This window comes from Chlamydomonas reinhardtii, chromosome 16 (assembly GCF_000002595.2).
Source record: "Chlamydomonas reinhardtii strain CC-503 cw92 mt+ chromosome 16, whole genome shotgun sequence".
In the NCBI taxonomy this organism is placed as follows: domain Eukaryota; kingdom Viridiplantae; phylum Chlorophyta; class Chlorophyceae; order Chlamydomonadales; family Chlamydomonadaceae; genus Chlamydomonas; species Chlamydomonas reinhardtii.
In genome coordinates, this window is record NC_057019.1 from 2,118,392 (window position 1) to 2,133,121 (window position 14,730).

A 14,730-nucleotide genomic window follows, 5' to 3' on the forward strand; every position below is an offset into this window, starting at 1 on the left:
TGCACACCAAGAAGCTCAGCCAGAGGAGTAGAGCACAGAGTAACGCACATGTTCAACTCAGGAAGTGGCCCGCCGCGGCTGGGCGCAGGGCTCGGCCCCTCCCTGGGCGGCGGAGGCTCGTCAGGTGCGCGCTTTGCGCTCGAAACTGTGCGCACAAGCCGCACCTGCAGCTCGCGATTCAACCGATTTGTCTTCCGGCAACCCTCCGCCTCGCCCGCGGTTTCCCGCCAAAAGCGCTCCCGCCCTTCCCTGTCTACGCTCTGCCGCTTGTATGCCTCCGTCGCCTCAGCTACCGCTTCTGCAACTGTTCACCGGCAAAACAAACCAACAAACAAATAAACCATCCAACAGGCGGCAACTACCTGCAGCTGCTGGACAACTACGGCCGCCTCATCGCGGGCCAGGAAGCCCAGCTGGCGGCCCTGCGCGAACAGCGGGCGGCCGTGGCGGCAGAGCTGGAGGCGGCGAGGCAGCAGCGTGACGCCGCGGCGGAGCTGGCGAGCACCGCCCGCGCGCGGACTGCCGCGCTGGAGGTGAGTGGGGTGGGAAGGCGGGCGGACCCGCGCTGCGTGTGCATGCTTGGGGGTATGACCGTGGGGTGTGACAGCCTGGCGTGTGGGCGGGAGCTCATCGTCCATCTTCGAAGCTCCGGCCGTGTCCGCAACCCACGCAATCCGGAATTGCCAATCAATGTTGCTCCCATTCGGCCCCATTACCCATACGCGCACGTTTGCCTGTACCCACCCACCCCCCAACAGGCGGAGCGGCGCACCAAGGAGTCTGACCTGCACGCCATCAAGGTGGGCGCCTGCCCTGTCGTTGCACATTGTTTATCATCTTCTGGGGTCTGGGAATCAGCTGCACCCTGCGGGACTTCACCAACCTGCCTTAACACTGTCCCATCGCACACGCCATCAAGGTGGGGGGGGGCGCGAGCGTGCGCGGGCTCCGTACGCGTTGCCACGACGGCGGCATGTGCTCTGCCGTCCCTCACCGGCTACAGAACACGTGCCCCCCCCCCACACCCTTTGTCCACGCCCGCCCATGTCATCACCACTCACGTGGCACCGGCATGCGCCACACAGCTGTGCATATGGGCTCCTTCACAGCTTAAACCGCGCCGCACCACGCCCCTACCCGCCGCCGCACCACCACGCCAAACCACACCGCTCCGTGCCTGCTCCGCACCTGCTGTCGCCGCCTCCGTGCCGCCGCCTCCAGGCCCGCAACGACGCGCTGCGCTCCGACGTGGAGTCGCGGCGGGCGCGGCTGGACCAGCTGAAGCAGCAGCAGGGCGACAGCAAGGAGGGCTTCGTGGCCAGGTGGGTAGGGCGGGCAGGTGGGCAGATAGGTAGGTGGGTGGGCGGGCTGAGGGCTGGGGAGGGCGAGGCGCGTCATTGATTGAGTGGGGGCGAGTGGCAGGTGTGCGTGTGGGGGGCGCACGCACTGGGTTGCCGATACTCGGCTGCCCACACTGGGGCCTGCTGAATACCTCATGCAAACAAGAGCAGAGGAGTTGCCGCTGTGCCGATGCCGGTGCAGGTGCATGCAGCTGGAGCGCGAGGTCCGCGCCGAGCTGGCCCAACACGCAGCCGCCGTGGCCGCCGGCGCCGATACCGGTGCCGGTGCCGCCGCTGACACGGGCACTGCTGCAGCGGACGGCTGCGGCCAGGTCGGCCCGGGCCACGGGCCCGACCTGTCGCCGCCGTCGCCATCGGGTGGCGGCGGTGCGGGCGGTGCGGGAGGTGCAGGAGGTGCAGGAGGTGCGGGAGGTGCGGCAGGCAGGGGGCCGACGTTGCTACTGGAGCCGGGGCTGACGACGGCGGGGCTGGGATTCGGCTCGCAGCAGCCGGTGGCAGGCGGTGAAGGCCTGTCTCAGGACGGGTTGGGCGAGGGCGCGTTTGGAAGCCAACTGCCGAGCGCGCAGCACACACAGTGATGCGGCGGCAGGAGGTAGCCGTGTGAGCACGGAATCCAACAGGCCCGGAGCCCCATGGGTCCGGCCGGGGACGGGGGAGTGGGGATGATGGCGGCGGGGTGGCGGCGGGCTGTAGGACATTAGGAGAGGTGATGATGGGGGAAGGGGGCAGGACGTGGCAGGAGGCGGCACACGGTGTGTGGGACTGCGTGGCAGCGGGTGCGCGGCGGGGCTTGCAACTGGCGGGTCACTCAATTCATGGATCCCCGCGCCGCGCGTACGTCACCCCTGGTGTACTAGGGCCGCGGGCATGTGCGGGCGTGTGCAGCTGGCATGTGCAGCTGATGACCGCGCAGAGTCGCACTTCATACTGGGGTTGGACGCGAACTGTGCGTGCAGTTGACGAATGGCATGCGGCATGTAACCTCGTCCGGCTGGAAGCTTGGTCTTGGCGCACGGGTTGGGCAGGGGCCTAACCCCGATGCTTGAAGGTGGACTGGACGCGTGCCACGGTGTTCGTGTGTGTGCTGGGGTAAGGGTGGGTTTTGGAGATACGCCAGACTGGTAAACTGTCAACTTTCCTGGTAAAGCTCTCATTGAAACACTCACAGTTGTATTGCGAGTTGGCTCAAAACGGTGTGGCGTCGCGTGACGCACAGGCCCACCTAGGTCCAAGCCCCACCAACGCCCGGCCGTCCACCGCCACGGGTACCGCCGTGTGCTGTGCGCACCAACGCCGAGCGGGGAGGCCTCCCCAGCCGCCGCCACGACGACCACGTGCCCGCGTCAACCACCTGCGCAACCCTTCAGTTCTCGCAACCCCACGTAAAGCACCCAAACAATATCTCTCCTGCATGCGACTACGAACTTGTGGATTTGTGCCGCATTGTTTATACCGAGCGGCGACGCCACGCGCAACCTCGCGCTCACGCACAAAGGAGCTGCCATGGGCAAGAGACGCTACAAGACGCTGCCTCGTGCTCACATGAGCAGACGCCACTCGCCCGCCACGACCACGGCGCGCACGTGGGTACCTTTGCTCCTCCTCGTCAGCTGCGCGCGACACGCGCATTGACACCCATCGGCCAAGCTCCATAACATCTAGATGCTACTACTGCCCTTCTGAAAGCAGTGGCTGGGACAGTCCTGCGCCCCCGCCGTTGCTTCTGCCGCCGCTATCTGCGCTACCGCCACCGCCGCCGCCCGGCAAAAGGCCCGGTGCCGCCGCCGTTACCCCCGACACCTCATCATCCGCGCTTGCCTCCCCCCCGCGCTCTTCATCTCCTCCACCCCGCCCCGCTACGGGTCTCCCCTCCTCCTCCTCCTGCCGCCGCCTCTCGCGCCGCCCTGCCGCCACGGCGGCGCCGCCGGCCGCCACTGCCAGCACCGCCGCCACCGCCGCCGCCGGCAGCGCCCACGCTCGCAGCGCCGCCACCCAGCCCTGCACCCGGTACACGGAGCCCCGGAACGCCGCCGCCTGCGCCTCCGATACCTGCCGACGTGGGCCGCGGGCGGGGCGGGGGGACGAGGGCGGTTGACAGTAGTATTGAAGTATCGTAAGATTTTGGGCCGAGATATATAGGGCCTTCGGCGGTGCTCGGCAACGCGCAGGACAGCACGTGCGAAGAGCAGCGACACACGGCGCACGCCCCACAACATGCCAAGGCCATGCGAAAGTGGACTGCACAAACTGCTCAACTGAAGCTGCGATTTGTTGGCCGGTCACTTCTCCCACACGCCCCATAGCAACAGGCTCCTGAGCCCCACCACCTGCAGCCGGCCACCCCCCCAGCCTACCCCCCTACCACCCCCCACCATTGCCTGATCCCGCACCTGCGACGCCTCCTCCGCCCAGAACACCGGCAGTAGCAGCGGCGCTCCGATGCCCGGCTCCAGCACCGCCCGCGCCGTGTCGGACAGCTGCGAGCTCAGCTGCAGCCGCTTGGCGGCGCGCATGGTCACACCTGCGCATTGGGATGCGTTGATTGTGCTCAGCACTATATGATGTGTGGATGTGTGTACGCACACACACATACGCATCTCGGTTGCCTGAACAAAGCCACATGACCACAGTCATGCTCAAGCTCCAATGCGCACACGGAGACACGCCCACCTGTGTTTGGCTCCACATCCAGGAAGGTGGCATGGCGGCTGCGGTCGCACTCCACGCCCTCCAGCGCGGCAGACACAGCCGGGTCCACCTGCAGCCGCGGCGGCGGCAGAGGCGGAGGCGGCAGCGGAGGCAGCAGCAGCAGCAGTGAATGCAAGCATAGATTCACCGCAAGCTATGCATGCTTGACAACGTATCGTCGTCGCTGCGCCCATCCCAAACCCCAACCCTCCCCAATTCCCAACCCCCATCCCTAAACCCAACTCCCCCCCCAACCCATCCTCCCGAGCCCCCAACCCCATCCTGCTGCCCCCACCCCCCCCCCCACCTCTTACCGCGCAGAAGTGCGGCAGGCTCATGAGCAGGCGCACGCCGTGTGCGGCGGCGTTGGCATCACTGCCGTTGCCGTTGGGCCCCACGGCAGTGGGCACCGTCACGTTGGCGAGGCCGCGTATGGTCTGGTGGCGGCAGGGGTCCGGATCGCCCTCACGCGGGTCCTGAGACGTGTGGCGGCAGGGTTTCGTGTGTTACGGCGTGTGGGTGGCGCCAGCGCGCATGAGAGGTCGGATTGCGGCCCCGGCTCTTCGGCCCCGCGGCATAGGCACTTCCAAATGGCGGTGCCAACAGAAGCATGATGCGTTGGCAGCCCCCCCCCCCCGCCCCTGCCCCCGCACTCCCAGCCGCCAGCCCCCCCCGCCCGACTGGTCCGCCGCATGCCGCCAGCTCAGCCACCGCCGCCGCAGCACTACTGCCGCATGAAGCCAGCGCCCTTGCCCCCTTCCCGTCCTCTTCCCCTCCCTCCTCCCCTCGCACAACCCACCCCATTTCACCCAACCAACCCAACCCAACCCCCACTCACTGGCTCGAAGCGGTAGAGCTTTACGCCATGCAGCTCCACATCCCCCTTGTACAACAGGACCGCGGACCTGCAGAAACGGGGTTGCCGCAACAAGAAGTAACTACACAAAAGGAGTCAAATGACGCACTGCACGAATGCGGTCACAAACCCGCCAGCCTCCAGAAACCCGACCAAACACACATGCGCCTTGGTAAGTGCAACTACTCCCTGCCCTGTGCCGGCCCGCCCCCACCGACCCCGACCCCGCACCTGTACAGCTCCGTGATCCAAACCCTCAGCGACTCATTGCGTTGCAGCGCTGGCCGGAACTGAAACGCGTCCGTGCCGCGGACCTGCATCAGTGCAATCAGTGAGTGCGTGCGCGTGTCGCCACCGACGTCGGCACATGCCAGGGCGGCAGGGATAGTCGCTATCGGTATTCATTGTTGTTGCCACGCAAGCAGTTGACGGCGGCAGGCATGAGCTGATGAGCACTACCGGTATTCATTGTTGCTGCCACGAAGCAGTTGGAGCTTTCATGCGACGCGACGATGCGCATCAAACTTTTCCATGCGCCTGGCCCGCACACACGCGCGCACACGCACGTACCTTTTCGGTGCAGTTGGGTCCCCAGCTGGAAACGTTGACCCAACCCGCCTCTCTCTCGATCTGTTGATGGCAGGCAGCGAGGCCAGACACAACAGAACATGTTCACAAGCAGCGGCGCTCCCGACCATATCACACCTCCGTTCCACCCCGACATGCCACCACACGATCCCCACAACAACACCGAGCGTCTGAAACATTCGCTTCCATCCGCACCCACATTCCAAATCTTGCGCTCGTTCACAAACGCGCGCGGCTGGCGTCCGGCGCCGCGCCGGCGCCCCGCCGGGTCCGGCCCTGTGTCCCGAGCCGCCGGGAGTGCGGGAGAGCCGCCGGGCTCCACGGCCGCGCTGGTGTCGCCGCCGGCCGCGTCCGGCTCGTAGCCCGCCGGCCGCCAGCCGGTGTCCAGGAGGTTGGAGGGCTGCAGCGCGGCGACACACAGGCGGCGCGGGGGGTGGGTGGGTGGGCGGTGGGGTGGTGGGGGTAAAATACCAGCCCAAACTGGGGGGGGGCGGTTTAGGCATTCATGCGAACGGTATGTAGCAAGGATGGAAATGGGGGGCACAGGCGGCGCTGACACGTGCGCGCATGTGCTCTCCGATGGGGGCTTGCAATGGCAGGAGCAGCAGACATGCATTACCCCCCTCCCGCCCCTCGCGGCGTCGCACGCACATGAGTTGGGTGCGACCACACGCGCGACGGCACCCGCTGACCCCCGGCCCCGCACACCCACCTGGTGTGCCCGCACGTCCTCGGGCGAGGTGTCGTTGGGTATGAGCTGCACGCGTGTGGAGGGGATGAAGGCCGGGCCCAGCAGCAGCTGCAGCCGCTGCAGCAGCAGGTCCTGGCAGCAGGGGCGGGGGAGGAGAGCAGACGAGAGGGTTACATGCATGAGCAATTAAGGAAGTGAATGCGTAGCCAGGAACAGGACTATAGCGGACGCGTTTCTACCGATGTCCGTGAAGTCCAGCGGCCAGCTCCAGCACAGGGGGTGAGGGAGAGGGGTGGAGGAGACCGGCCGGGCGGGGGTGCCACGCAGAGCTGCGGGGCTCGGGGTTCGCGGCGCCAGCCATCCCCACTTGCCCCCACAGTACCCTGCCTTTCACCGCGCAGTGCACACAGTAGCACATACACACCGGCTGTTGACCGCTTGACCCGGCACGCCTGCCCGCGCCTGCAGCCACCCCCCCCGCCACCACCTCACCCGCCCTCACACTCCACAGCACCCGCCCTCACACATCACAGCACCCGCCCTCACACTCCACAGCACCCGCCCTCACACTCCACAGCACCCGCCCCCGCCAAATCCAAACCCAAACACACACACACACACACACGGGCGGGAATCCGGGAATTAGGCGTGCTGGGTAAACGTTGTTTAGCGCGCCCAGGGTGCGGAGCATGGACGCATACAGGTGCATCGCGGGGTCAGGCCGAATGGTCGCCCGTGGGGTTCCAGGCTTATCGCGGGTAAGTATGACTACCTGGGTCACGACAGTCACGCGAAGCTCAGTAAAATGGTGGGTATCGGTAAGTAACTCCGGCGTCGTCTGGGCGGGCTTTCGTTTCGTTTTTAACACACACACACACACACACACACACACACACACACACACACACACACACACACACACACACACACACACACACGCCACGCACCTCGTACCCCCACAGCAGCTCGTGCGGGCTGCGGCGCGCGAACAGTCCGTCCACGTGGTCGGCGTCGCGCCAGCCGCTGAGCACCCCCACCAACACGTCCAGCAGCGGCCGCACGGAGGGCATGGAGGCGCTGCGGGGGCGACCGAGGGGCAGGGAAGGGAGAGGAAGAGGGGGATACCCGCCCAAAACTAAGCCGAACCGCAAATGAAAGAGCGAGGAGACGAGCGAAGTGCGAGGGCCTATGCTTGACAAAGGAGTGGCACTCAAAAGGAAGGGAGGCGTCGTGATCAGCATTCCCGGAGGAGGGAGAAAAGCAAGGGGGTGTGCAGCGCAGATTCCGGGCTAGTGGAGGGGATGTGTGTATGGGTCGGGCCGTCGGGCGCGGCCAGCCCTGCTCCTGAGGGCCTAGCCCCATCAGGGCATGTCGTGTGGGCGGCGCCCGACCGGCCCGCCCACCTGTATGCGTGCAGCAGCTCCAGCGCCCCCAACAGCGGCAGGTTGAGGGTGGTGATGGTGGCGTTGGGGTCCAGCGGCACAGACAGCTGCGGCTGGAAGGTGTGGTAGTCCCACTCCTGAGGGAGGGGGAGAGAGAGGGGCACTGTACATACCGGCCCAAACCAAACCAAACCAAGCAAACTAGTGGAGCACACGCCCCGCTGATGCTCAGATGCACTCGCAGTGGTGTTGTGTTGGTGCGCTCATGGTCGCCACATGTGTTTTGCTCCCGGTCCCACGCGCTAAACTACCGCCAAACTACACAACACACAACAACACCACACCACACCACACCACACCACACGAAACTACACGACACCTGACCATGGCCGCAGCAGCACCAAGCAAACCGCTCCCATCACCGTGTCTCCCATGACCACACTTGCGTCAGTCACGGTGCTTTTGGGCCAGGCGCCCACAGCCCCGCGCCGCCCACCGCCCCCTGCCCCCACCTTGACTGCCACGCGGCCGCGGCGGTCCCACCACACGTCCACCTTGACCCTGTGTTTGATGTAGGTGAGCGGGCCCACCTCCTCCTGAGGTTGGGGGTGGGGACGGGGGTGGCCGTGCATGTGGAGAGCGGAGTGACTAAATCACAAGGAAGAAGTGCCGGTAGGAAGGGACTGTACATACCAGATCAAACAAAGTGGGGGGGGGAGGAGAGGAGGTGGGTGGAGGTGTGAGGGGGGCGGGGTTCCATGCAGCAGGTGTGTGCATGGCGGCGGGTCCAGTGCGCTGACTGGTGGGGTGCTGGTAGGGGGTGCCGGTGGTTGCGATGCAGCGGGATGTGGGAGGGGGGGGAGTTGGGCCGGAGGGCGGGGCCGGTGGGCCCCACAACCCCGCCTTCACTCACCTGCGACCCTGCGCAGCCACCCGGACAGCCACCACCCATTGGCCCCCTGCTGCTGTGTACTCCTCCCCTTCCTCCCCTTCCTGCCCGGCCTCCTCCTCCTCCTCCTCCTGCTCCCCTTCCTCCTCCTCCTCCTCCTCCTCCTCCTCCTCCTCCTCCTCCTCCTCCTCTTCCCCACCATGCGCGGCTTGGCTCCCCGGCGCACGTCGGGCAGGTTGGTCAGGTTCCACAACCACACACGGAAGTAGTCGGGCTCAGCGGCGGGGTCGGGCGGGGTGCCGCGGTAGCGGGCTGGCGCGGGGTGGGAGGGCAGGTGGGGCAGCGGTGGGGCAGCAGTGGGGCAGCGGGTGACTGGATGAGCAGGTGGGTGAGGACTGAGGTGCCCCTTGTGTCTCGCAGCACTCTCAAGGGGCTGTAGAACATTGCTTACAATCTGCTCACTTCTGGAACCTGTGTCGCCGAATGCCTGCAGCGGTGAACATTTTCGCGGTCCTGAAAAAGAAGGACGGCAACCACCAAGTTCTGGTGGTGAAGCAGTACCGTCCTCCGATGGGAAAGCATACCATCGAGCTTCCAGCGGGTAAGCCTCAAATTAGGTGCACTGCCTGAAGAATGCTGTTTCCGACAAAACGAACTGAGGCGTTAAGTGCGTCCGTATCTTGTGCACAGGTCTGGTGGACAAGGACGAGTCGCCTCAGGTGCGGCGAAAGGGGGCGGTTGACGGGACATGCGAGCTTTTCGTTCCGCACGTCTGCTGACGCGTGCCTGAGGGCTCCCCGAACGCCATGTGCCCGGTAGCATCCATATAGGATGGGGGGCGCTGGACAGGGCATCATAGCTATGCCGGTTACCTGCCAGCTGCGGCCACGCTACGCCCCAACGACCTGGGCAGTACCAGTACCGCGAACTGACCTCAGCGCCCTGCCTGCCTCCCTTTCCGACTGCCCCCCACAGACGGCCGCGCTGCGCGAGCTGAAGGAGGAGACGGGCTACGTGGGCACCTTCATTGGCGCCACGGGCCAGCAGGCGCTCAGCCCGGGCCTGACCAACGAGAACATGTGCGTCACAGCAGGGGGCGGGGGCAACATGACGCGTATGTTGCCCTTGAGCTGCTGCAGCTGGTCGTGCAGCCGCCGCCGCACGTTGCGCTCGCGCAGGAAGCGCTCCTGCCACTCCGCCGCCGCCTTGCGCGCGTCGTTCAACTGGCCGGCGCTGGACTCCAGCTGCAGGTTAATCTTGGTCAGCCACTGCAGCTGTGGGGCGGCAGCAGGCGCGTGTGCAGGAAAGCGGGCGTGTGCGCATTCGGTGCGTGACACTGGTGGGCGCATGCTGCGCCTGTGATGCCCTTGAAAAAAGATGCGCGCGTGTTGGGTTTGGAGAGGAGGGCTGAACCGAAGCCATGGAAGTTTTTGCATGCACAGGTACGCGGCCAGGGTTGGCTTGACCGCACCCCGAACCGCACGCCTCCCCCCTCCTCCCCTCCCCTCCCCTCCCGGCGGACCTTGGTCTGCAGCTCCTCCATTTCGCGGCTGAGGCGCTGCCGCTCCGCCTCGCCGTCCGACAGACGCGTGCGCGCAGCCTGCAGCTCACTCAGCCTGCGCGCGTGTGGGTAGGTGTGTGTGCGTGTGTGTGTGTGTGTGTGTGTGTGTGTGTGTGTGTGTGTGTGTGTGTGTGTGTGTGTGTGTGTGTGTGTAACAACGGTTTACAGTTGTTTATCAGATCACGTGATCGTGTATCCGGACAACCCGTAGTTGCTAGTGCCAGGGGCGCATTAGCACCTTGTTTGTCGCGCATTGGTCTGTGTGTGTATGTGTATGTGTGAGGGTGGGGGGCCAGGCGGGCGGGCGGGCGCGTGTCAACTCTGGGCGCCCTTGGAAGCCCCAAGGCCCCTTGCCTTACAACCACGACCCCACACAGCGCTCCCCAACCGCACACCCACACCCGCTACACCCATGCCGCTACAGCCCTCTCCCCCCCACACACCCCCACACCCACACCCACCCACACCCACCCACCCACCCACCCACCCACCCACACACCCACACGCCCCTCCCTCCCTCCTTCCCTCCCTCCCTCCCTCCCTCCTCCACCTGGTGGTGAGCTGGCTCCGCAGCAATCCGTTCTCGGCCTTGAGCTTGTCGGCCTCGCCGTCCTGGCTGCTGCGCCAGATGTCGGCCTGGCTGCGCATGGACTCCAGCTCGGCCTGAGGAGGGAGAGGGGGGGGATAGGGGGTTACATCGTGGGGTTACATTAATGACAATTTAAGAAGCGGGGGGCGGGATCATTTCAGGAAGTGATGAAGGTGTGAGCACAGCTGTGTACACACACAAAGGAGGGTTGCGCACCCCCTGTGCACCACATTAGAATGCAGCCCCACCACCCGCCCCTCGCACTCCTCGCCAAATCCCCCTCCCCCCCCCACACACACCACCTTTCCACCCACGCCCCCCTGCCCCCCACCTGCAGTGCCGCCTCCGTGTCCTTCATGCCCTCCAGCTGCCGCCGCACCGCCGCCGCGTCGCCCTCCAGCGCGGACTTGGCGGCCTGGATGGCGGAGCGCTCGGCGCGCAGCGACACCAGCTCCTGCGCGTGCAGGGCGGGGTGGGCGTTGAGGAGTGGAGGAGTGGAGGAGTGACGGGGTGGGGGAGTGGCGGGTGGGGGAGATGACACGAGGATACATGGCGCTGAGGGCTGGTGAGAGCAGGTGCCCCTGTTCATGCCAACACTCCACAGCGCCCCACAGCGTGTCCTCCTGCGCTGCTCCATTGCCCCCTCCAACTCCCTCCCTCCCTCCATCCACCTCCCTCCCCCCTCCCTCCACCTCCCTCCACCTCCCTCTACCTCCCTCCACCTCCCCCCTTCCTCCCCCCTCCCTCCCCACCTGCTCCAGGTCCTTGGCCTGCTCCACCTGCTGCTGCAGCTCGGCCTGGGCGGCCTGGGGAGGTAAGGTGGGTGGAGGGGAACGAGAGGGAGCGGCAGGGCGTGAGGGCATGAGACGGTGCGGAGTGGGCAGAGTGTGGGTGCGGAGGAGGGTAGCGGAAGCTTCAGGCGGCTAGGCACACACACAGACACAGACACAGACACAGACACAGACACACACACACACACAGACACAGACACAGACACACACACACACACACACACACACACACACACACACACACACACACACACACACACACAACTCCCCACCTTGGCCTCCGCCAGTTTGGCCTCCGCCTCCATGAGCGCCTCCGCCGCCGCCCGCCGCACCCGCGCCGTCACCTCCATCTCGGCGGCCACGTCGGCTGGGTCAAACACGTAGCTGCGGGCGGGGGGGGGGTTTACATTCATGATTACCGTAGTTAAGGAAGTGGTAGACGGTAGACCATCTTGCGGAACATGAAGCGTTACCGACGATGTCGACGGGGGAGTGAGTGTGATGGGGGCCGTGGGTGCGGAGTGGGTCGCGAGCCAGGGAGGGTGATAGCCAGGGGAAAAGGGCAAGGGCGCGCAGTGTTGGCGTTGCCGCCTCCGATCGCCACCCGCCTCTCACTCGCTCTTGCCCTCACCGCCTTCTTCACTCTTAACACATCCTTCCAAACGTTCTTCCAACAGCCCAGAAACAGCCCAGCACGCACGAACCCGCTCACGAACCCCTTTCCCCATCCCTCCCTAATCGTTGGGCTGGAGTACAAAGATCCAACCATCATATGCGCCCTCCTTTTCCCCTCGCCCCCCTCACCGGTAATAGTGCCCGCCTCCCCCGCCGCCGCCGCTGGTGCCGCCGCCCGTCATGGCCCCGCCCGCAAACCCCAGGCCGCCGCCCGCCAGAGCCTGCTCCTCAAGGACCCGGTCGCTAAACGCGCCCCAGCCGCCTCCTCCTCCCGGGAAGCTCCCATCCCCGCCTCCTCCTCCGCCTCCGCCGCCGCCAGGCGAGGCAGCGCCAGTGGGCGTGAAGGCCTGTGGGTAGCGGTGGTCCTGGTTCAGGTACTGGAACTGGAATCCAGACCCAGACCCGGACGCGCCGCCGCCGCCGAAGCCGCCAAAGCCGGCGCCTCCGCCGCCGCCCTGCTGCAAGCTGCCGGCGGAGACGTTGCGCGGCAGGCCGCCGCCGCCAGTGCCGCCACCGCCGTCCCTGTCCCGGTCCCTGTCTTTACCCCACTGGATGCCCAGCTTGGACAGCACTGAGCCGGTGAAGGCCGCCGCGCGCGACTGCTGCTGCTGGGGCTGCTGCTGGGGCTGCTGCTGCTGATATTGTAATTGCTGTTGCTGCTGCAGAGAGAAAGTGGGCTGCGGTGACAGCGGCGGCTGGGAGCCGGCGCCGCCGCCGTCGCTGCTGTTGTTGCGGCCCGCACGGGCCGCCACCGGCGGCAGCGGCGGCCGCCCCCCGCCCTCCGAGCCGGCTCCACCACCGCCCCCACTCCCGCTGCCGCCCAAGCCGCCGCTGGGCCGCGCGGTGGTGCCAGCCAGTCCGCCGCTCTGCCGCCGCTGCCGCTCCCGCTCAGTCTGCTCGCGCTCCTCAGCCGTGGGCGCCGCCTCCGCCGCCGGCTCGTAGCCCATGCCCGTGCTGTCCACACTACTCAGGCTGGCGTTGTCATCGTCCACGTCCACATCCACGTCAGCACCGTCGCCACCACCCTCGCGGCCGCCGTCCGCCTTGCCACCTCGACCGGCTGTAGCACCGGCGGTGGCAGCAGCCGTGGCAGCAGCAGTAGCCGCCAGGTCGGTGCCTGAGGCTGAGCGGTTGGGTCGGGAGTAGTCCACCACCAGGGGCGTGCTGAACTGGAAGCTGTTACCGCCGGGCTGAGGGGGGGAGAGGGAGGGGAGGGAGGGCAGGTCTACATGGGCAGGGGTAGGGGCAGTGAGCTACAGCTACGGGGCGGGAGCTGGGCGTTCCATGCGTGTCATCCTGCGCACTCGGGGTAGGCCAGCAAGCCGCAGGCAAGCGAACCGGCGTGCAAAGAGGCGGCCGCAGCCGACATGCAGGCAGCAAGCAAGTCGCAGGCCCTCCGCAGGCCTCTCCTGCAAGCTCGCTGGCACGCCTCATCTGCACCCGACAGCAGCCAGCCCCCCTCTCCCACACCACCACACCACCCCTACCTGCAGGCCATGCGAGGACTGCGTGCGTAGCGGTGGCGCGCCCGCGCCGCCGCCCCCGCCCCCGCCCGACGGCGTGCCCGCCTGCTGCTGCTGCTGCTGCTCGCCTGCTGCCGACCCGCCCTCCCGCTGGCCCTTGGGTGTCGTGGTCAGGAGGGCGGCGGGTATGGGGCTGGCGGCGGCGCCGAAGGCCTGCGCCGCGGCCTGGGCGTTGTTTGGGTTGCTGGCGTGCGCCTCCAACTTGGCCCAGGACTCCCGAAGCGTGTTTAGAATCGAGTCCTTAAGCTTGGAGGCCGAGGCGGATTGTTGTTGTTGCTGTTGCTGTTGTTGTTGGAATTGTTCGAAGGCGGTGCCAGGGGTGCTGGTCGGTGCGGCTGCCGCCGCGCCCGGGGTGCGGGTGGCTGCGTGTGGAGGGAAGCGCAAGCAGGACGGTTGGCAGTAGCAGGGATGTGACGGGGGGGGGGCAGACGGAAGGAAGGGAAAGGCAGAGGCAGCCGCAACGTGCGCCAGCGCCGCCGTGCACTGCGTGAGCTTAATGCTGGGGTCGAGCAAGGTGCTGGTGGAGACGAGGGGCGGCGGTGTCGACGTGATGTATGGGTGACAGGACGGAAGCAAGGGGTCCCAGGGTGCCCTTCCGGCTGGGTGAGGGTTTGCTTTGTGGTAACTTCTGCGAACGCCCCGGCGGGCGGTACTGCGAACTTGTCGGCGCTCGTGACTTTGGTAACACAGCCAACTTACCGACGGCGGGCGCCTCAAGCTCCTTCTTGTAGAGGCGCTCCTCCAACTCAGCGATGCGTGCGACCAGGCGGGAGATAAGCAGATCATTCTCGGTTGGCGTGTGAACCTCTTCACTACTCGCTGACTGCAAATGCTGCGTGTCAATATTTAGCTTGTGCATTCGTCAAGTCTGGTCAAGTTGAATCGATTTAAGAGGGGTGTTGCCCCCGCCCCAGCGCCTACAAGGCTCAGCGCATCGTCGCAGTATTGTCTATGGTGATAGCGAACGTCCAAAGTAGGTCGAGTTGACCAGAACGCTGCGGGCCAGCTGCGGGCCACTTCCAGAGGAGAAGCTTTCTATGCGCTCGTTTGGTAGTGTGCCAGTAGTGTGTACTAGCTTTGATAGAGGACATAGAACAAGAATACGATGGTTCGCGTCAATGGAAGCCGGAGCGTCG

At 66.1% G+C, this 14,730-nt stretch overlaps 4 protein-coding genes across 5 annotated transcripts; 2 read left to right on the plus strand and 2 right to left on the minus strand.

Moving 5' to 3' along the window:
• The first annotated feature begins 4 nt into the window (after positions 1 to 4).
• Positions 5 to 2,354, plus strand: CHLRE_16g657900v5 (uncharacterized protein). Its single transcript, XM_043070927.1, has 5 exons — positions 5 to 124; positions 352 to 533; positions 759 to 800; positions 1,222 to 1,322; positions 1,543 to 2,354. The coding sequence occupies exons 1-5, from the start codon at positions 49 to 51 to the stop codon at positions 1,937 to 1,939; spliced, it is 798 nt and encodes a 265-aa protein (XP_042915569.1). The 5' UTR covers positions 5 to 48; the 3' UTR covers positions 1,940 to 2,354.
• A 115-nt stretch (positions 2,355 to 2,469) lies between these two features.
• CHLRE_16g657950v5 (uncharacterized protein) lies at positions 2,470 to 8,764 on the minus strand. The gene is made up of 13 exons (XM_043070928.1): positions 8,655 to 8,764; positions 8,079 to 8,162; positions 7,588 to 7,703; positions 7,132 to 7,261; positions 6,206 to 6,316; positions 5,693 to 5,893; positions 5,476 to 5,535; positions 5,137 to 5,219; positions 4,888 to 4,954; positions 4,364 to 4,525; positions 4,032 to 4,119; positions 3,752 to 3,882; positions 2,470 to 3,410 (listed from the first exon to the last, which is right to left on the minus strand). Exons 1-13 carry the CDS (start codon positions 8,655 to 8,657, stop codon positions 3,030 to 3,032), a joined length of 1,617 nt encoding a protein of 538 aa, XP_042915570.1. The 5' UTR covers positions 8,658 to 8,764; the 3' UTR covers positions 2,470 to 3,029.
• Positions 8,765 to 8,904: 140 nt separating this feature from the next.
• CHLRE_16g657964v5 (uncharacterized protein) lies at positions 8,905 to 9,266 on the plus strand. Its single transcript, XM_043070929.1, has 2 exons — positions 8,905 to 9,056; positions 9,146 to 9,266. The coding sequence occupies exons 1-2, from the start codon at positions 8,939 to 8,941 to the stop codon at positions 9,232 to 9,234; spliced, it is 207 nt and encodes a 68-aa protein (XP_042915571.1). The 5' UTR covers positions 8,905 to 8,938; the 3' UTR covers positions 9,235 to 9,266.
• Positions 9,267 to 9,268: 2 nt separating this feature from the next.
• On the minus strand, positions 9,269 to 14,704 carry CHLRE_16g657979v5 (uncharacterized protein). Of its 2 annotated transcripts, none has more exons than XM_043070931.1 (9): positions 14,294 to 14,704; positions 13,559 to 13,956; positions 12,201 to 13,261; positions 11,669 to 11,780; positions 11,358 to 11,411; positions 10,937 to 11,059; positions 10,567 to 10,679; positions 9,978 to 10,071; positions 9,269 to 9,729 (listed from the first exon to the last, which is right to left on the minus strand). In XM_043070931.1, the coding sequence occupies exons 1-9, from the start codon at positions 14,451 to 14,453 to the stop codon at positions 9,466 to 9,468; spliced, it is 2,379 nt and encodes a 792-aa protein (XP_042915572.1). In that variant the 5' UTR covers positions 14,454 to 14,704; the 3' UTR covers positions 9,269 to 9,465. The 2 variants fall into 2 exon arrangements, with proteins under 2 accessions (XP_042915572.1, XP_042915573.1); XM_043070930.1 differs by having other exon boundaries at positions 13,559 to 14,193.
• Positions 14,705 to 14,730: the final 26 nt, after the last annotated feature.

Coding starts and splice junctions, on each gene's coding strand:
- CHLRE_16g657900v5 (XM_043070927.1), top strand. CDS start 49: ATGTTCAACTCAGGAAGTGGCCCGCCGCGGCTGGGCGCAGGGCTCGGC. Junction 125..351: donor GGGCGGCGGAGGCTCGTCAG/GTGCGCGCTTTG, acceptor ACCATCCAACAG/GCGGCAACTACCTGCAGCTG. Junction 801..1,221: donor CTGACCTGCACGCCATCAAG/GTGGGCGCCTGC, acceptor CGCCGCCTCCAG/GCCCGCAACGACGCGCTGCG.
- CHLRE_16g657950v5 (XM_043070928.1), bottom strand. Junction 5,536..5,692: donor ACGAGCGCAAGATTTGGAAT/GTGGGTGCGGAT, acceptor TGCCATCAACAG/ATCGAGAGAGAGGCGGGTTG. Junction 4,955..5,136: donor TGGATCACGGAGCTGTACAG/GTGCGGGGTCGG, acceptor CCGTTTCTGCAG/GTCCGCGGTCCTGTTGTACA.
- CHLRE_16g657964v5 (XM_043070929.1), top strand. CDS start 8,939: ATGCCTGCAGCGGTGAACATTTTCGCGGTCCTGAAAAAGAAGGACGGC. Junction 9,057..9,145: donor TACCATCGAGCTTCCAGCGG/GTAAGCCTCAAA, acceptor TCTTGTGCACAG/GTCTGGTGGACAAGGACGAG.
- CHLRE_16g657979v5 (XM_043070930.1), bottom strand. CDS start 14,453: ATGCACAAGCTAAATATTGACACGCAGCATTTGCAGTCAGCGAGTAGT. Junction 14,194..14,293: donor GCTTGAGGCGCCCGCCGTCG/GTAAGTTGGCTG, acceptor ACCCTCACCCAG/CCGGAAGGGCACCCTGGGAC. Junction 10,680..10,936: donor ACACGGAGGCGGCACTGCAG/GTGGGGGGCAGG, acceptor CTCCCTCCTCAG/GCCGAGCTGGAGTCCATGCG.